The sequence below is a fragment of the Ceratotherium simum genome, chromosome 7 (genome assembly GCF_057802395.1).
Source record: "Ceratotherium simum simum isolate JZ-2026a chromosome 7, ASM5780239v1, whole genome shotgun sequence".
NCBI lineage: Eukaryota > Metazoa > Chordata > Mammalia > Perissodactyla > Rhinocerotidae > Ceratotherium > Ceratotherium simum.
The window spans coordinates 27,393,002-27,414,445 of record NC_141906.1 but is presented as its reverse complement, the minus strand read 5'-3'; the positions used below and the strand labels follow the sequence as shown (position 1 = coordinate 27,414,445).

At 37.9% G+C, this 21,444-nt stretch overlaps 1 protein-coding gene and 1 pseudogene across 1 annotated transcript; both read right to left on the bottom strand.

Annotated features, from left to right (window-relative positions):
- Nucleotides 1-1,731: 1,731 nt before the first annotated feature.
- Nucleotides 1,732-2,691, bottom strand: LOC101401242 (olfactory receptor 51F1-like). The gene has a single exon (XM_004433919.1). The coding sequence runs from the start codon at nucleotides 2,689-2,691 to the stop codon at nucleotides 1,732-1,734; it is 960 nt and encodes a 319-aa protein (XP_004433976.1).
- Nucleotides 2,692-7,512: 4,821 nt separating this feature from the next.
- Nucleotides 7,513-8,464, bottom strand: LOC101400976 (olfactory receptor OR51C1-like; annotated as a pseudogene).
- Nucleotides 8,465-21,444: the final 12,980 nt, after the last annotated feature.

Sequence of the window (21,444 nt, the reverse complement as noted above, 5' to 3'; positions counted from 1 at the left end):
AGTACAGGGAATATGTTTTATTGATCTTCTAATTTCTATTGCTTCTCACAAGGCCAAATATAAGGTAAGCCCCCAGTCACTTGTGTGGTGGTAAACTGAATCTCCAAAAAAAAAAAATCCTCTTTTGAAGTGTTTGTCAATTCCCATGGCATAAGTGCTGATTTCAAGCTGCATGCCGTATGTTCAATATGACGTAAGTGAACTCAGAGTTGAGAAGAAATGCACAACATGACCTCTTAAAAGTTGGCATGAGCCAGCTCCTTCACATTGCTGCCCCCAGTGTTTGTGGTGTACGTGGAACTTCACTCCCATTGTTCCCTCTTTTTCAACTGCAATAAAATTAATATGACTACCATCAGGTTCCCATTTCCATTTTCTTCTGAATTGTTCTACCATTTTATACAACTGAGTTTTAAGCTTCTACCTGCCTCTTAAATTGATATAGTTACTATAATCACTTTTCAGGAGCAAAATATTTTGGGTCTAGCTATGTGTAACAGTTTATAGGCTGAGCATCATGAATTATTTTCTTTGGTTCTTTGATTGGTTAATAGAACCACAATAGGTCCTTCATGCCATTTGTGAAACATCTGTAATTTTATGGAAAATAATATGACTGTGTCTATGTGTGATTTTTTGTGGAGAAAGATTCATGGATTTCACTAGATTCCAAAGGGGCCGTTGAGCAGAAAAAGGTTAAGTACCTCTGTCCCAAGCTTCCTTACATTCGACCGTTCTTCGTGATCTTTCTAGTTCTCGAAAGTTCTCATTTTCTGTAATGAATTAGCAAGTGTCTTTAATCCTTGAGGCTTTTCTATCGACTGTCCAGTGCTGGACACTGATCTATGGATTACATGCCACAAGGTATCTATTTCTACCTGTTGTACGATTAATTATGAATAAGAAAATCAGCTAAAGAATCCTCTAAGAAGGACAAAACAACTCTTTAAAGGCGTGATATATGGGCATGAAGATCCAGTTCTAACTTTTGATCTTATAACAACTTTCCTAGATGCTTTTGGCAGATTATGGAATATGCTAGTGAATAGCATGGCATCTAAGATACAGAAAACTTGGATTTGTAATCTCAACCCTGATCCATGTTAGAGGTCTGGCTTTTATGGCCTACATGTCTGTAGGCCTCAGTTTCTTCATCTCTAAAATACTAAAATATAATTAAAAATGTTATGGGGGCAAGCCCTGTGGTGTAGTGGTTAAATTCAGCATGCTTTGCTTCAGTGGCCTGGGTTCACGGGTTCAGATCCTGGGCGTGGACCTACACAACTTGTCAGCCGTGCTGTGGCAGCAACCCGCATACAAAATAGAGGAAGATTGGCACAGATGTTAGCTCTGGGTGAATCTTCTCCAGCAAAAAAAAAAGAAGAAGAAAAATATTATGTATTTCATTCTAGTGTTTTGAAGAATAAATGGAATATGTTTTAAAAGCTGTTAGTAGAACACATAGTATAAAATAAACAGTCACTAAATGTTAGTTAATTACTATGACTATGACTTTTATTATTTCATTATTACTATTTTCACATTTCCCTTATTGGATTATAAAATCTTAGGGGCATATCACACTTATATTTATGACTGAACATGAAAAAATGCTTGCTAAATATTTGTTGAATAAATGAGAAAAAACAGGTGATAGGCAGTAACCAACCAGGGTTGCTTCTCTATAGTGAAAGTCATTTTTACTTGTTTCTGTCAAGCAATCATCTCTGTTTATTTTGTAAGGAGGAGACTGAATATAGCCTTGCGGATCTGTTTTGTTTTTATACTATAGATGATGGGGTTGAGGACAGGGGGCAAATGCAGGTACATATTGGCCATCATAGAACGGACCACTTTGGGTGCAGTTCTACCATAGCGATGCACCAAGGACAGGCTCATCATGGGGATGTAGAAAATAGTGACTGCTCCAATGTGGGAGACACAGGTGCTAAAGACCTTGTGTCGTTCTTCAGGGGACACAATATTAAGAACAGAGAAAATGATCAAGATATAAGACAGGAAAATGCATGGTGTATCTACTCCTGTGGTCAAGATGAGGTTAATTAATCCCCAGATGTTGTTGACCTGAGTATCTGAACATGCTAATTTAATCACATCTGGATGGTAGCAGTAGGAGTGTGAAAGGACATTTACTCTACAGAAATCAACGGGCTTAAGGAGCAAGAGTAGTGGCACTATCAATACTACAGTACGTATAATCATTAAGAGGCCCATCTGAGTGATTCTGGAATTAGTGAGAATGGTAGTGTATCTCAGAGGATCACAGATAGCTATATAGCGGTCGAAAGCCATAGCCACCAGCACCCCGGATTCTATGAAGGTAAATCCATGAAGAAAAAACATCTGAACAATGCAGGTATCCAGACTGATTTCACTTGCATCAAACCAGAGGATGCCTAATGTTGTTGACATTGTAGAAACAGTCAAGCCCAAGTCAGCAGCTGACAGCATGGAGAGGAAATAGTACATGGGCTCACGGAGAGTCTGCTGGGTAATGATGACAAACAGGATCATGCTGTTCCCAGAGAGGGCAATGGCATACAGACAACATAAAGGAATGGAGATCCAGGCACGGGCAGACTCTAGTCCAGGAATCCCAGTCAACAAGAAGGTTGGAAATTTAGATGTCATGTTTCTTAAGATGTCTATATTGTTCTGGATTTGTAGCATTTGTCCTCACAATGCTCACATCCTATAGAAATAATAGATTAAATTGTTACACAAAAATATCTAGGTAAATTTTCTTTTGGTAAGGAAAGTTATCTCAGGTCATGGATAAGTACTGTATCTTTGAGAAAATTCTAAATCAAACTCTATTATATATATACACACATATATGTATGTATATTTAAACATTTTTACTCTTAAACTCAAGAAAAATGTATCAATATAATTTTATAATTTTAATAATCATTGTTTTCCATATTGAAAGAATTTAAACATCATTAGATCATAATAGCTATGTGAAGAAAATTACTTAAGAACAATCAATGCATTCAATTTCGAATTTGTTGTGTATGAAATGACTATGAAAAATGCATGTAAAGATATCCATGGGTTTGCAGTGCCCATGTGGGTCTGAATTTTGAATTTTCAGTCAAAAATCTCCAGATTTTTGCTAGTGATATACATTTAGAAGTTATCATTGTATTAGTGCCATTTTAACCCATCAGTGTGGGTGAACAACCTCAGAGAGTAGATTTACAATAGGAAACCAATGAAGACACAACTAGGTGATTGAATATAGAGTTTGATAGTAATTAGCCCTCAAAAAGATAAGGATCATCATTTCCACTGACACTAGAGATAAGTGGCAAATGGGTATGTTGGTAGAGGGTTATGTAAGGGAATTATCAAGAGTGCTTATTTGCTTTGTTTTTCATTGTTTTCATTGTGGCCAAACACACTGAATATAAAATTTACCATCTTACTCGTTTAAGTGTACAGTTCAGTGGTATTAAACATATTCATAATTTTATCCCACCATCACTACCATCCATCTTTATAACTCTTTTCATCTTGTAAGACTTAAACTCTGTACCTATTAAACACTAACTCCCCATTCCCCAATTTCCCCTGGCTCTGTCAACCACCATTCTACTTTATATGATTTTGACTGCTCTAAACATCTCGTATAAGGGGAATCATGAAATATTTGTTTTTTTGTGACTAGCTTATTTCATTTATCATAATGTCCTCCACATCACAGCATATGTCAGAATATCCTTCCTTTTTAACTAATGCCTACTTTTCTCCCTGTGAATTATTAGGGGGATATTTACTGCTGTTCAAAGAGTATGAACTGATGGATGCTGGTTTGAGCATATAGTAGAGTTTTTCAGGAGACATTGCAGAGAATAGGAGAGGCAGTTGAATCAGTACACACAGGAATGTTATAAATTTTATAAACTCTTATTCAATTAAACTTTAAAAAATAATTTTAAAGTAATATATTTGTATTGTTAAAATAAATTTTGACTTCAATCAAATAAAAGCAATATTAGTTATTATAATATTAATATTTCTCAAGCAAGCTTTTTAAAATACTAGGTAAAGTTTAACTCTTGAGAATAAATACCTTGTAATAAATATACACATTGCCATTCCCTTTATGCTAGTGTTCTATGGTTCCTTTTAAACTCCAGTTTTTATGATTTCCATTCAATTAGAGAAAAACCATTATAACATTTAACTATAAACTAGTAGGGGTCATATATCTGTGTGTTATACAGATCCCTGAGGTCAGAGTGGACCCTAATGTTATCTGGCTTTTCGGTAAGCCCATATGAATATTTATGAGTAGGTAACAAGCAAAGCACAAAGTCAACACAATGAACACCTTCCTCTACTGTCTTACCAGCTCCATGAGGGAAGAGGAGCCTTCTCTGTCTTCACCAGCAGAGACAGAACAGGTTACAGTTCTGGAGCTGTGTACTTTATAATAAAGTGGGATTGAGCTTTGGGGACATTGGTAAAATGTGAATCTCCCTGGGACCATAGACAGAGAAAAACTGAAATCCCTCTCTCTCCATCTCTAAGTACAGGACAATGCTGTATAAATTCAGAAGGATTTTAGCCAGTAACTCAAGTTGTCAGTGGTCCACAGGGACATTAAGTGCAAAGCAAATAAACCAAATCATCCATATCAATGGAAAGTTTAGACGTTGTTTCAGGCACTAGGGATTAGAGAGACACGTGTTATTGACTATAGATTATCAGTATGTTGGGTAGATAGGAAAGCAAGCCAGTGTTCACCGGAAAAATTAAGGTGACAACAAAGAGAGAAGAAATATGCACCCCAGTCTCCAGGCCCCCTTGACCTACACCAGCACATTGATCCATATGGAGAATGATACATCCACTCCCAAATCTGTCTCTGTCTAGCCACTCACTAGCTTTTCACCAAGAAATGGCTTATCTCCTGATATATATAAGTGGGCTCCATTTTGGTAGTGGCCAGGTCACTGTGGGTGAATGTTGAGTTCTTATGTGCATGTGTTCTTCCTCTTGTACTTGCTGTTTTCCTATGGTAATAAGTTCAAGGGCCTAGACTCTTGGGGGTGTTTGGTCATTCCTGACAATGTCAGCAGTTGAGTAATGAATGCAGATTGATTTACAGGCCTAGCAAGTCTAGCTTGTCGGCAGACTTCCTAATGAATTCCACAAAGTGGTTCATAGGATAGGCATTCATTCTGTGATTTCCACTACCTGGCTGCTGTGCTCCTAGCCTTCCTTGTCCCTCAGTCATGCAGATTACCTCAGGATTCTGGGTGAAGTGAGAAAAATATAGCTTCTTAGGAAAAGAGAAGACCCAGACCCAAACATTATGTTTCTCCTTTATAGGAAAGCCCCACCTTGGCAGAGAGTCTTGTGTTTGCCTAGATATCAATAGAGCCAGTAATTTGTTTCCCATTTAGCTATTTTTCTCTAATTTTTATTGGCTGTTATTCCTCTGCTTTCCTGTTTGAAAACTCTTAATGGCAGAAAGTGTGAGAGGTTCAGTTCAGGCACGGTAACTCTAGCTGGAACCCCTATCAAATTTCTGGACTGTTACTTCAACAAGAATTAACTATGAGCAAATCTCAAAGTATTTTCTAATTCCCGTTGTGATTTCTTTGTTGGTCTATTGATTATTTAATAGCATATTGTTCAATATTCAGATATTTGTGGATTTCCAGATTTTTGTTATTGATTTATAATTTAATTCTATTGTGGCCCATTTCTCTTGGAGTTAAACACCTGTTTTACATGCATGACACTACTGTAGATAGCACATAGTCTTTTCTTCTTACATCTCTCATCATGAATCCTCTGCTTTATGATAGAGCTGGGGACAGAGTGATTGGAGCCCATGTATTCTCTGAATGCCACGCCTAGGATAGAGCCTCTGCCATATGAATGGGGCTGGGTGGATGAAGACAACCACTGACCTCTTGAATGCATTCACCTGGAATTTAGCTTCCATAATTGGAGCTGGGATTGGGGAGAGTAAGCAAGACTGTGATCTGCCCTTTTGGGGAGATATCATAGCCTTAGACTGAGAGCTGGTGGGGATCGGGCTAGAGTGGGAGGGTGAGGAAGGAATCTCTGTGTTCTTTTTTTCTTAAACAATTTTATGTAATTATTTATTTATGTATGTATGTATGTATGTATGTATGTATGCATGTATTTATTTTTGTGAGGAATATCAGCCCTGAGCTAACATCCATGCTAATCCTCCTCTTTTTGCTGAGGAAGACCGGCTCTGAGCTAACATCTATTGCCAATCCTCCGCCTTTTTTTTTTTCCCCCAAAGCCCCAGTAGATAGTTGTATGGCATAGTTGCACATCCTTCTAGTTGCTGTATGTGGGACGTGGCCTCAGCATGGCCGGAGAAGCGGTGCGTTGGTGCGCTCCTGGGATCCAAACCTGGGCCACCAGTTGCAGAGTGCGCGCACTTAACTGCTAAGCCACAGGTCCAGCACACTTTGTTCTTGACTATACCAATCTGGAGGAGCTATTGATAGGCTGAGCTGAAGGGGAAGGGAATGGCAAAATCTGGCTGTGATTCAAGTGCCACTGACTCCTGTTGTTCTTATATTGATAACTCTTTAGGTCTTATAATAATATAATAGATTTTCTTGAATTAATGGTTTTTCATTTGCTGTATGCCCTTAGGGCAATATCCAAAGGATGTTAATGTGTATACCTAGATCTATATGTAATTTTCACTATTTTTGATTGTTTTCCTGGAGAGAGTGTCCACAGATCTCATGCTACCATTCTGAAAGTTGATCTCTCCAATTCTTGACTTTACAGTTCAAACAACACATTGTGATGATTTCACGATATTCTCAGGTTGTATTAAACACTCTTCTTATATATTCTTATTACTTCTTTTGCTTCTATCTATATATTGTAAGATATCACATAGTCCATTAGATTTTCATTAGTTGTGAAATATACATATTTCACTAATCATGACAATATCTTATTTGTTTCTGCCACTCTATCATGTTTTGCAGTGTCTGGCAAAAGGAGCCACTCAGGAAATGAAACAATGAATCAATGGGGATTAATTATATGAAAGAAAAAATAGATAACAGGGTCTAATTTAATCTAAGCTTAAACAGAACTTAATAACTCTTTATTATGTATACTTTAAAAAAACTAAATGGGACAGAAAGATATGAGATATTATCTTAAGTATAATTTGGAGTCTTAACCTAATGGGAAAAGTGTTCATTTGAACCGTTGTTATTCACGCTTTCAAAACTTTACTGACATATCCATAATATTAGGACATTTCATCACACAATGCTGAAGCATAGATTAATAATATTTTCTATTGAAAATAAAAAATAAATTTCCCCCAAACTGCATCCCCCACCCACCAACCGAACCTCCTAGGTTTTTTGATTTTGATTCACTGATAGAAGAGATCATATTGATTAAGGCCAATGTCTTGGAAGTGATAACTCAATAGTAGATTTTATTGCAAAGGTGTCAGAGTCAGACCTCAGATCCCTTGGGAAAGAGGACTTTTTTAATGGACCTCTGGATCTGCTTTGTTTTCCCACTGTAAATAATGGGATTCATCACTGGCAGAATAAGCAAATACACATTGGCCATAAGACTGTGTACATAAGGAGGTACTTTTTGCCCAAACCTGTGGACAAAGCACAAGCTAATGAGAGGGATGTAGAAGATGACAACGGCACCTATGTGGGCAACACAAATGCTAAAGGCCTTATGTTGCTCCTGTGGGGAAGCAATGCTTAAGATAGTCTTAATAATCAGGGTGTTGGAGAGAGGAATAAAGATGGAGTCCACTTCTGCAGTGACAATGAGGGCAGTAAGTCCTAAAACACTGTTGATCTTATTGTCTGAACATGAGAGCTGGATTATATCAGGATGGAAACAGTAAGAATGATGGAGCACATGGCTTTGGCAGGAGCATAGATGTCTAAGAAGCAGGACCAGAGGCATTAGGATTACTGTGCTCCTGACAAGGATGGCAAACCACATGTTGAGGATTCTAGAATCAGTCAAGATGGTAGTGTATCTCAGTGGGTTACAAATGGCAATGAAGTGGTCAAAGGCCATCCACCAGGAGCACTGAAGACTCCATGACAGTAAAGAGTTGAATGAAGAATGTTTGAGCAACACAAGCATGGAAAATGATCTGTCTTGCAGTGAACCAGAATATGCCCAGCATAGTGACTAGTGTCGAAATACACAAGTCCAGGTCGGCAGTGGAGAGCATAGAGAGGAAATAGTGCATAAATTTGTGGAGACTTGACTCAATCATGATGACAAACAGGATTATACCACCCCCAGAGGGAGCCGTTATGTAGAGACAGCAGAAGGGGATAGAGATCCAGGCATGGGAAGCTTCTAGTCCTGGAACTCCCATCAGGAAAAACTTCAGAGATGAGGAAGTGATGTTAGGAAAAGATGACATGATTACTATGGAAGAATAGTTCTGTTGGAAAAATGTCCTGGAATGAGAAATGAATACACCATTCTGCAATTTCATTGTGATTTCTATTAACTATAGTTAGATAAATCAAATTGGAGATTATTCTTAGGCCTATATCTCTCCCTCGTGCTCCCCAGGTTTTATTTCTTTTCGTTTTTGCTATATTTTGCTTCGCCTCCATGATACCTGTATCCGGATTAATATTAGAGAATGGATCACGTTTTTTTTTTTTTTTTTAAATCTCAAGGGTATTTTTTGTCATCTTCTTTGACTCTAGGCATTGTGTAGGTACTCTTGCACTCCCCACACAAGGGAGAATGGGATCAAGATAATCTGAAAATACCAAGAATTTAATGGACACTTCAAAGTAATATTAGTTTTCAAAAGTAACACTTATTATTTGATTAGAAAAAAAACATGTGGTTGAATATTTGTGTTCATACTAGTGCATTTAATGGAAATTTATCATACATTTTAAAGATATATAGCCTTTTCAGGAAATAGCTTTATTTAAGGAATCTATTTTATACAAGTCAAAATATTCTATTCATTATTTCTTGGTCAATGGATCTTACCCCTGTCTTGCAGAGTTGTTTCTAGTCTAAGTTTACTTTTCTGATCTTGATTTTTTTTTAAATTTTTTGTTTATTGCGGTAACATTGGTTTATAGCACTGTGTAAATTTCAGGTGTACATCATTGTACTTCTATTTCTGCATAGATTACATCATGTTCACCACCCAAATACTAATTACAACCCATCACCACCAACATGTGCCGAATTATCCCTTTTGCCCTCCTCCCTCCCCACTTCCCCTCTGGTAACTACCAATCCAATCTCTGTCTCTATGTGTTTGTTTGTTGTTGTTATTATCTACTACTTAATGACGGAATTCATACGGTATTTGACCTTCTCCATCTAACTAATTTCACTTTGCATAATACCCTCAATGTCCGTCCATGTTGTCACAAATGGCTGGATTTCATCGTTTCTTATGGCTGAGTAGTATTCCATTGTGTATATATACCACATCTTCTTTATCCATTTGTTCCTTGTTGGGCACTTAGGTTGCTTCCAAGTCTTGGCTATTGTGAATAATGCTGCAATGAACACAGGGGTGCATGTATCAATTTTTTATTTTCTTATCTGTTGTCACTTTAGTTGTATTGATACACAACTGTTAAAAAAAATTCTCTGTATCACCTTCAGCAACTAGTCCTTTCAGATGCACCTGTATTAAATTTAAGGGCTAAGAGTGAACTGAGTGTACAGAGACCTGATATTAGTACTTCCCTCTCCAGCCTAGTGTTGTTGCAGTCATTGCCACCTTTTCCTTACATATAGCCTCAGAATAGTACATTTACAGAGAATGTCTTCATGGAGACAAATAACACATTTAAGTTTTCAGCTTCTCCAGTAAGTAGCATCTGAATTGAGACTTACTGTTATGTAGGTGAGGTCCTGGTAAGTTTTCTTCTCCCTCCTTTCTCCTTTCCCATATTGACTTCACTCATGACCTAGTTTCCTTATGTACTGAAAAGTCTTGCTAAGATCTGCACTAACCCAATGTGGTGGTGCTCTGAATACTCTAAATTTTCTTCTCTTTGGCTTTTCGAAGACTGAATGCTTTCCTCGTAGTCCAGTCATTGGCTGGAATCCCATTGGTCCTCCATGAACATTCAGAACCACGATGCCTCCAACTGCTTGATTTAGAGAAGTTACTCCTGCAGCTGTGTTTTATTGACAAAATGTTACCTCCTAACATTCTGTCTCCCGATCATAGTTTGTGACACCTCATGTGTCTACTTGTTGTATTATTGACTACTATTTTTTTTAATTTTTTTTTTAAATTTTTTGTTTATTGCAGTAACATTGGTTTATAACAGTGTAAAAGTTTCAGGTGTACATCATTGTACTTCTATTTCTGCATAGATTACATCATGTTCACCACCAAAATACTAATTACAACCCATCACCACACACATGTACCGAATTATCCCTTTCACCCTCCTCCCTCCCCCCTTCCCCTCTGGTAACCACCAATCCAATCTCTGTCCCTATGTGTTTGTTTATTGTTGTTATTACCTACTACTTAATGAAGGAAATCATACGGTATTTGACCTTCTCCCTCTGACTTATTTCACTTTGCATATTACCCTCAATGTCCATCCATGTTGTCACAAATGGCTGGATTTCATCGTTTCTTATGGCTGAGTAGTATTCCATTGTGTATATATACCACAGCTTTTTTATCCATTCGTCCCTTGATGGGCACTTAGGTTGCTTCCAAGTCTTGGCTATTGTGAATATTGCTGCAATGAACACAGGGGTGCATGTACCTTTGCAAATTGGTGTTTTCAAGTTCTTTGGATAAATACCCAACAGTGGAATAGCTGGATCATATGGTAGTTCTATCCTTGATTTTTTGAGGAATCTCCATACTGTTTTCCATAGTGGCTGCACCAGTTTGCACTCCCACCAGCAGTGTATGAGAGTTCCCTTCTCTCCGCAACCTCTCCAACACATGTTGTTTCCTGTCTTGTTAATTATAGCCATTCTGACGGGCGTGAGGTGATATCTCATTGTAGTTTTGATTTGCATTTCCCTGATAGTTAGTGATTTTGAACATCTTTTCATGTGTCTGTTGGCCATCTGTATATCTTCTTTGGAGAAATGTCTGTTCAGGTCTTTTGCCCATTTTTTAATTGGGTTGGTAGTTTTTTTGTTGGTAAGATGCATGAGTTCTTTATATATTTTGGAGATTAAGCCCTTATCAGATGTATGGTTTGCAAATATCTTCTCCCAATTGTTAGGTTGTCTTTTCGTTTTGTTGATGGTTTCCTTTGCTGTGCAGAAGCTTTTTAGTTTGATGTAGTCCCATTTGTTTATTTTTTCTATTGTTTCTCTTGCCCAGTCAGACATGGTGCTTGAAAAGATGTTGCTAAGATCGATGTCGAAGAGCGAAATGCCAATGTTTTCTTCTAGAAGTTTCATAGTTTCAGGTCTTACATTCAAGTCTTTAATCCATTTGGAGTTAATTTTTGTGTATGGTGTAAGGTAAGGGTCTACTTTCATTTTTTTGCATGTGGCTATCCAGTTTTCCCAACACCATTTGTTGAAGACACTTTCTTTTCCCCATTGTATGTTCTTGGCTCCTTTGTCAAAGATTAGCTGTCCCATAGATGTGCGGGTTTATTTCTGGGTTTTTGAGTCTATTCCATTGATCTGTGTGTCTGTTTTTGTGCCAGTACCATGCTGTTTGGGTTACTATAGCTTTGTAGTATATTTTGAAATCAGGGAGTGTGATACCTCCAGCTTTGTTCTTTTGTCTCAGGATTCCTTTAGCTATTCGGGGTCTTTTGTTGTTCCATATAAATTTTAGGATTCTTTGTTCTATTTCTGTGAAAAATGTTGTTGGAACTTTGATAGGGATTGCATTGAATCTATAGATGGCTTTAGGAAGTATGGACATCTTAACTATGTTAATTCTTCCAATCCAAGAGCACGGAATATCTTTCCATTTCTTTGTGTCTTCTTCAATTTCTTTCAGAAATGTTTTATCATTTTTGGTGTACAGATCTTTCACCTCTTTGGTTAAGTTTATTCCTAGGTATTTTATTCTTTTTGTTGCAATTGTAAATGAGATGGTATTCTGAATTTCTCTTTCTGCTACTATGTTGTTAGTGTACAGATATGCAACTGATTTTTGTATGTTGATTTTGTATCCTGCAACTTTACCATATTCGTTTATTACTTCTAAAAGTTTTCTGGTGGATTCTTTAGGGTTTTCTATATATAATATCATGTCATCTGCAAATAGTGACAGTTTCACTTCTTCCTTTCCAATTTGGATCCCTTTTATTTCTTTCTCTTGCCTGATTGCTCTGGCTAGGACTTCCAATACTATGTTAAATAGGAGTGGTGACAGTGGGCATCCTTGTCTGGTTCCTGTTCTTAGAGGGATAGCTTTCAGTTTTTCACCATTGAGGATGATATTAGCTGTAGGTTTGTCATATATGGTCTTTATTATGTTGAGGTACTTTCCTTCTATACCCATTTTATTCAGAGTTTTTATCATAAATGGATGCTGTATCTTGTCAAATGCTTTCTCTGCATCTATTGAGATGATCATGTGATTTTTGTTCTTCATTTTATTAATGTGGTGTATTACGTTGATTGATTTGCGAATGTTAAACCATCCCTGCATCCCTGGAATAAATTCCACTTGATCATGGTGTATAATCTTTTTAACGTATTGTTGTATGCGATTTGCTAGTATTTTGTTGAGGATTTTTGCATCAATGTTCATCAGTGATATTGGCCTGTAATTTTCTTTTTTTGTGTTGTCCTTGTCTGGTTTTGGTATCAGAGTAATGTCAGCTTCGTAGAATGAGTTAGGGAGCTTCCCCCCCTCCTCAATGTTTTGGAAGAGTTTGAGAAGGATAGGTATTAAGTCTTCTTTGAATGTTTGGTAGAATTCACCAGGGAAGCCGTCTGGTCCTGGACTTTTATTTTTGGGGAGGTTTGTGATTACTCTTTCGATCTCCTTACTGGTGATTGGTCTATTCAAATTCTCTACTTCTTCTTGATCCAGTTTTGGAAGGTTGTATGATTCTAAGAATTTATCTATTTCTTCCAGATTGTCGAATTGGTTGGCATATAGCTTTTCATAGTATTCTCTTATAATCTTTTGTATTTCTGAGGTGTCTGTTGTAACCTCTCCTCTTTCATTTCTGATTTTACTTATTTGTGCCTTCTCTCTTTTTTTCTTGGTGAGTCTAGCTAAAGGTTTGTCTATTTTGTTGATCTTTTCAAAGAACCAGCTCTTGGTTTTATTAATTTTTTCTATTGTTTTTTTGGTCTCTATTTCATTTATTTCTGCTCTGATTTTTATTATTTCTCTTCTTCTACTGATTTTGGGCTTTGTTTGTTCTTCTTTTTCTAGTTCCTTTAGGTGCATTGTTAGATTGTTTATTTGAGATTTTTCTTGTTTGTTGAGATAGGCCTGTATCGCTATAAACTTCCCTCTTAGAACCGCTTTTGCTGTATCCCATAAATTCTGGCATGTCGTATTTTCATTTTCATTTGTCTCCAGGTATTTTTTGATTTCTTCTTTGATTTCTTCGTTAACCCAGTCGTTGTTCAGTAGCATTTTGTTTAATCTCCACGTATTTGTGGCTTTTCTGATTTTCTTCCTATAGTTGATTTCTAGTTTCATACCGTTGTGGTCAGAAAAGATGCTTGGTATTATTTCAATCTTCTTAAATTTATGGAGACTTGTTTTGTGGCCTAATATGTGATCAATCCTGGAGAATGTTCCATGTGCATTTGAAAAGAACGTGTATTCTTCGGTTTTTGGATGGAATGCTCTGTATATATCTACTAGGTGCATCTGTTCTAGTGTGTCGTTTAAGGCCAATGTTTCCTTATTGATCTTCTGTTTGGATGATCTATCCGTTGGTGTAAGTGGAGTGTTAAAGTCCCCTACTATTATTGTGTTACTGTCTATTTCTCTTTTTAGGTCTGTTAATAATTGCTTTATATATTTAGGTGCACCTACATTGGGTGGGTAGATATTTACAAGTGTTCTATCCTCTTGTTGGATTGTTCCCTTGATCATTATGTAATGCCCTTCTTTGTCTCTTTTTACAGTTTTTGTTTTAAAGTCTATTTTGTCTGATATGAGTACTGCTACCCCAGCTTTCTTTTCATTGCCATTTGCGTGGAGTATCTTTTTCCATCGCTTCACTTTCAGTTTGTGAGTGTCTTTAGGTCTGAAGTGTGTCTCTTGTATGCAGCATATATATGGGTCTTGTTTTTTAATCCAGTCAGCCACCCTATGCCTTTTAATTGGAGCATTTAGTCCATTGACGTTTAAAGTAACTATTGATAAGTATGTACTAACTGCCATTTTTTAACTTTTTTTTTTCTCAGTGTTTTAGTAGTCCTTCTCTGTTCCTTACTTCTTCTATACAGAATTGATGGTCACTTTAGTTTGACCTCTGTCTGAAAGCTGTACTCTTTAACTCCCCTCCTCCCTCCTTTTATGTTTTTGATATCATATCTAACCTCTTTTTTGTGCATTTGTATCCATTACGTTCTAATCGTGGAAATAGATAATTTTTCCTATTTGTGGTCTTCTCTTTTCCCCTTAAATCAGTCCCTTTAACATTTCTTGTAGCACTGGTTTCTTGGTGACAAACTCCTTTAATTTTGGCTTATCTGGGAAAATTTTGATCTCTCCTTCCATTTGGAATGATAACCTTGCTGGGTAGAGTATTCTTGGCTGTAAGTTTTTTCCTTTTAGCACTTTAAATATATCGTGCCATTCTCTTCTAGCCTGTAAGGTTTCTGCTGAGAAGTCAGCTGATAGCCTTATGGGGTTTCCTTTGTATGTAACTTGACATTCCCTTGCGGCTTTTAGGATTCTCTCTTTATCTTTAATTCTGGACATTTTGATTATGATGTGTCTTGGTGTGGGCCTCTTTGGGTTTATCTTGTTTGGGGCTCTCTGTGCTTCCTGTACCTGGATGTCTGTTTCCTTCCTTAGGTTAGGGAAGTTTTCATCTATTATTTCTTGAAATAGATTCTCTGCCCCCTTGTCTCGCTCTTCTCCTTCCGGGACACCTATAACACGGATGTTAGTGCGCTTGATGTTGTCCCAGAGGTCCCTTAGACGGTCCTCACTCTTTTTAATTCTTTTCTCTTTTACCTGTTCACCTTGGGTAATTTCTTCTAGTCTTTCTTCCAGCTCACAGATCCGTTCTTCTGTATCCTCTACTCTGCTTTTGAGTCCCTCTAATGAATTTTTCATTTCCAGTATTGTATTCTTCCTTTCTGATTGGTTCTTTTTTATATCTTCCATTTCTTTGTTGACATTCTCACTGAGTTCATCTATTCTTCTCCCCAGATCAGTGAGCATCCTTAACACTCTTAGTTTGAACTCTCTGTTGGGTAGGGTGCTCATTTCTGTTTCACTTAGTTCCTTTTCTGGGGTTTTGTCCTGTTCCCTTACTTGGAATGTATTCTTTTGCCTCCTCAATTTGCCTCTTTCCCTGTGCTTATGTCTACGAATTAGGTAGGTCAGCTATGTCTCCTGCTCTTGGATAGGTGACCTTATGTAAGTGATGCCTTAGGAGGCTTCCAGGGTGCTTCCCTCAGTTCTCAATGTTCCAGGGGTGGCCCCTATGTGGGCTACGTGTGTCCTTCTATTGTGGCCTGTTAGCTCTCCCTGTAGGTGCCCAGGGAGGCTGAGTTATGCTCCTGGCCAGCTGTTGCAATGCTCAGCTGCTTGTAGTTGTTGTGGGCCCTTCAGTCTCTTTATCAGGTGTGGGGAGGCCCAGCACAGTTGGCTGTAAATTCTAATACCACATTTGTGTTGTAGTATTTCTTTTAACTGATTAGGCCCCCAGCGTGGCAGGTTGTTAGGCTCAGGGCCTTACAATTGCTGTAAGCCTCTAGCCTATTAGGTCTCTTGTCAGCTCTCTGAGGATTGCAGCTGGGTGGGGCTGGCCTCAGGCACAGGAGCACCCAATTGTTTCAGGCTTTGGAACGTGGGGCAAACTCCTATGTGGGTCTTTGAGAAGCACAAGTCTTCTGCAGCTGACAAGCCCTGTTGCCCACAGGTCCACACACACGGTCAACACAGTCATGCCCTGTGGGGCCGCCCCGACCTCCCCAAGTGGACCCAGTCTCTCCACGGCGGGAGCCCCACACACTCTGCCACCGCCCCACACTCTCCTCCCGCTCCTTGTGCACACCCTGCCCTGCTCAATTCGGCTCAGTTGCCAGGCTGCAGAGAATCCAGTCACCAATCTATGCAGGACCACAAGTTGCCTGAGGGCTTGTTGTTGGGTGGGGCCAGTCTCTAGGGTGGGCTGCCTGCCCTGGCTGAGCTGGATTAAATCGGTGCTCTAGCGGGTGGAGCAGACCCTGGGCTAGCAGGCCTCAGGGAGAACTCCAATGGCGTCTGTGTCAGCATGCTCACACCAGGCCACAACAATGGCCGCCGCCAATGTCCCTGTCCCTGGAGAGGTCTCACCCCTCACCGAGATGCACTCAGGGCCTATTAGGTGAGTCTCTTGTCACCAAAGCACTGTGCACCTTTCTTTCTGGTGACTTTAGGATGCTTTCTGGAACGGGTGAGTTTGTGCGCGGGCCCTTTAAGAACCAGTTTTAGTTTCTTTCTGAACCAGCTTTTCTGGGGGTGCTCCCCAATGTTTTAGTAGCAGGCAAAGTCAGATATTATGCCGCTGGTCTCGATTGTGCTGGGTCCACAAAATGCCCACAGCGGGGGCGCTCCCCAGCTCAGGACCTCGCACCTCCAGGGAGGGTGCGTACCTGTGAGCTGCTCCCGGCGGCCGTGAAGATGGCGGCTTGTGAAGGCGGCGTTTTTCCTCTCCAGAAGGGAGTTTCTGCCTCTTCTACCCTAGTTAGGATTGTCCGTTGTTGCAGGAGTTCCTCTCATCCAGTTTTCAGTTCTGTCTCAGGGGTAATTTTTCCACGAGTAGTTGTAAATTGGCTGTGTCCACGGGAGGAGGCGAGTTCAGAGTCTTCCTACGCCGCCATCTTGACTCTGCCCCTCTATTGACTACTTTTTATTAATCCCCAGCTACTACTGCTGTCCAGTCTCAACTTTTATTCCTGCTCTCAGGGGCTGCTGAGATCCCAGCATATCTTGCATCTGAGACTGCTCATTTTGGGTTCAACCACAAACTAGTCACATCTTTGGCTGTGACATTTAGTATTAATATTAAGGATGATTGAATTAGATAATCCCTATTATTGTTTTATTATTCTATGCAGTTGCAGTTTAAAAAGACACCACAGAAACAAGCTTGTGAGTATTACTTAATACACTAAATATACGAGAGATTATGGAAAGCACCTTATGCAGAAAATTTCATGTGTGTGCTATAGTGATTATGGAATTGTTATTGTGCTGATGATGAGGTGATTTGTGTTCCATTGACTTCATAATTATTTAACTGAAAATTATATTAAGTGAAATAAAATCAGTTTCTCCCTCAGTTTTCTGGCATCATTCAAAAATTAACATGCAAAAATAAAAATAAAAATTTCTTATTCATCAGATAATTTTAGAACATTTTAAAGGTTATACATTTACATAGGTAACTGTTATACTAGAAGAATAATGCTCTATGGCTGGAACCATCAATACAAATTTAAGCAGATTTAATTAAAAAAAAAAAAACAAGAAAGTTAATATTAAAAACCCGTGTTCATGAGCAGGAAAGTAGCAGCAGGAGGACGAAAGAAGAAATGCTATTTTGGTTTTGGAGGAATCCTCTAAGGCCACTTAGAATATTGGCTTTTAATGTCTTCATTCATAACAGTTTAGAGTGATGTTGAATCCTAGAATTTTAGAATAGGAGAGTAACATAGAGATATTTTAGTTCCTTCCAAAAAGTGATATTAATTTTATCACATGTTCTTCCAGTTGCCTAAAAGAAACTAATTAATTTTTAGTCTTATACCTGTTAAAGTGAATTGAAGGGATGATGATGGGTGTATAAAGAAAAAAAGAACACCTTGGAATTATAAGGTTTATAATCAGCCAAGAGAAGAGAAAACTAAGACCAAGCACATGGTTGTTTTCAAATGGCTGAAATATTATTATATTCGAGAAGAATTACATTTGATCTGTGTGCCATAAAGAGGACAAACCTAGAAACAGCAGGAGGGAGCTTGTAAGATGCTCCTTTAAGAAGCAGTGTTCTAGTGCATGGAATGAGCCAGAAACAGGCAGTAGTGAGCTTCCAATACTACACGACAAAACAGTCACTTTGTCTAAGCACAAATACTGAAAATGAGATGGATGCATTCATTTGGTCGTTCAGCAAATGTATGTTGCACATATACTGTGGACCAGGCATAGAAAATTAAATGCTAAGCACAGCAATGTCCCTGACCCTAAAAAATACTTGGTTGACTAGGGGACACAGACAAGTAACATGGAATTATAGAGTGTAAAGAGGACATCTAAAATACTATGAGAGCACATAAAGTGGACAACAAGCTGATTGTCAGGGAGAAGGAATGGTTTCCAATAAATAATCATGTCTAGATTGAGACCTGAATTCTATGTATTGTTGGCAAGAAATGGACTTGGATGTGTGTGTGGTGTGTGATAGTTAATTTTATTTGTCAACTTGTCTGGGTCACAGAATGCCCACATATCTGATTAAACATTATTTCTGGGTGTGTCCATGAGAGTGTTTCTGGAAGAGATTAGCATTTGAATCAGTAGACTGAGTAAAGCAGATTGCCCTCCCCAATGTGGTGGGTCTCATTCAATTATTTGAGGCTCCGAATAGAAAAAAAAGGCAGAGGAAGGAAGAGTCTCTCTCTATGCCTGAGCGCTGAGCTGGGACATTGGTCTTCTCCTGTCCTTGAACTGGGACTTACACCATCAATTCTCCTGGTTCTTAGACCTTCAGACTTGGACTGGAACTGCACCACTGGCTTTCCTGGATCTCCAAGCTTGCAGATGGCAGGTTGTGGAACTTATCAGCCTCCATGATCATGTGAACAAATTCCTTATAATAAGTCTCTTTATCGCTATCTCTATCTTTCTATCTATCTATCTATCATCTATTTAATTATCTATCATCTCCTGTTGGTTGTGTTTCTCTAGAGAACCCTAACTAATAGTGCAAAAATGGAGGGAAGGTATAATAGTAACACAAATTTTGGGATCATAGGACTTAACTTAGAATATATTTGATGATATTTTCTCACTGGCAAATTGGAGATGATAATAGTGATATTTATTGCAAGGTAAAGACCTATCATTTATGGAATCCCACGATGTGTCAGGCTTTACATGATTTAAGTGCTTTGCATCAATTATCTCACTTAATTTAAAAATCATATTGCTTATAGATTCCAAATTTTCACCAAAAATGGTAAAACTTAGAGATATTGTAATATTTCATACAGTGGAAAAGCTAAGATTTGAATTCTATTTATATAAATTCAAAATTTATTAAAATTTCCACTGTTTTACGTAACTGTGCTTCTCCTTGAGATGAAATTGGTAGAATAACATTTAAAAAATAAACTTTTGTGTCACATATGAATGTGAATTAATAAAATGTAAAGTATTAATGTGATCTCTTTCCTCTTCAATAACCATATCCTATCATTGTTCCTTGGCTCTAAATAGTCATTTAAATGCATGTGTATTGGGGTTTCAAACACTTGATTTTTGATAGGTCTGTTTTTCACTTCCTGACTTTTGTGACTCTATTTAAAACTTATTTCCTTGTCAATATTCAGGGGAGTTGGAAAAACCATTATTTCCTTACATGCTAAATTATTAAGACTGTTGATAAAATGAATAGTATGTGTTGTATAATATGACCTCTTGAAATCATGGATTTGAGTTATGGATACTTTGGTTAGCTCTGATCATTTTCATATCCACTCTTGACATAATTAACTTGAGTTAATTGTCTTCAAGTGAGTCTATTTGTTATTACTCTGGGTTGAATGTCTTGGTCTCTTTAAGAATATCACAGTCTGTTAATCTTAATGGAGCAGCATCATGCCCACTACAAGAAAAAGAATTAAAATCTCATGCCATACTAGTAAAGAATCACTATTATTTTTGGACAAATTATTTGTCTCTTTGAAGCTCAACACTTGGGATTTGGGCATATGTGTCCCATATCTTATGTTTTCACTTAATGAAATTAGATTGTTCTTGCTTTTTATGGCAGAATTCTATGTTGATGACTCAAATTCAGTTTTTGGGCTATTCAGACTCTCTATGTCTAGCATCATGGGTAATATATTTTAGATATTCTGTCTTATCTAAAGAACCCCAGCCAGATTTTAAATTGACTGCATAAACTAGATATTTTTTTATTTTCAGAATTTCACTGTATATGAATATTTCATAATGGAGATCCAGTACATTGCAAAGAATCTCTATTTTTTATTTCTAAGCTGTACTAAAACAATAAAGTACCAGGACCTTTCCTGTTGTAAATTCTTTAATCAAAGGCAATTCCACAGCATCTTGTGTTTGCATGGATATTATCTTATAATTTCCTTTTAGAAACACTTCCCCTGATGAAGGCAAATCTCTTGCTGCACAACGAGCCCACACTGACCTTCTAATGTTAATGCATATACATTGCTTCTCTGATGCTCCTGTACTTACACCAGGTGAAGAAAATGAGGAAGAGACCAGGCTCTGAGGTCCCATTCAGATCCCAGAGTGGAGCGTATCTATGAGGAACCCACGTCAGAAGAGTGATTTATCCATCAGCAAGCCTATTCCTAAGGGATCTTTCTGGCCAAATGCATTTGCTGCTTTTGCCATTGTGCTTCAGAGGCACTCTGCACGCCTAATCGACTTGCTCTCCCATGTGGTTTAATGTACTACAATTGCTGAGGTTGTTTTATTTTTGACTTCCTATGATTAATATTGAAATATATGCCAGGAAAATTAAATATTGAACAAACATGAAACATATATGAATATAGTTTCACACCTGCTTTGTGAAGGAGACCACGAAATCATCCTTTATACTCTGGGAATTTAGACACAAATATTACACAGAGAGAAAGATCTAAAGATTATTTTTCCCCAACAGACAGACATCAAAACAAACAAATTTTGGATTGGAGATAATAAGCAAATAACAGAGAGATATGCAGTTGTACTTTGTTATAGCTCAGTGGCTCCTCAAATTGACTGAGTATTAGATATACCTGGGGACTATATTATAAATACAGATTCTTAGGCCTTATCCCAGAACAAATAAAATAAAGTATTTGGGGAGTGGGATTCAGGTTCTGAATTTTTATACATTTTGTTTTTTAGAGCAGTTTTAGGTTCATAGCAAAATTAAGTGGAAATTACACAATTCCTATACACTCCTCAGCCCAACACACTCCCAGCCTCCTCCACCATCAACAATCCTCCACTGA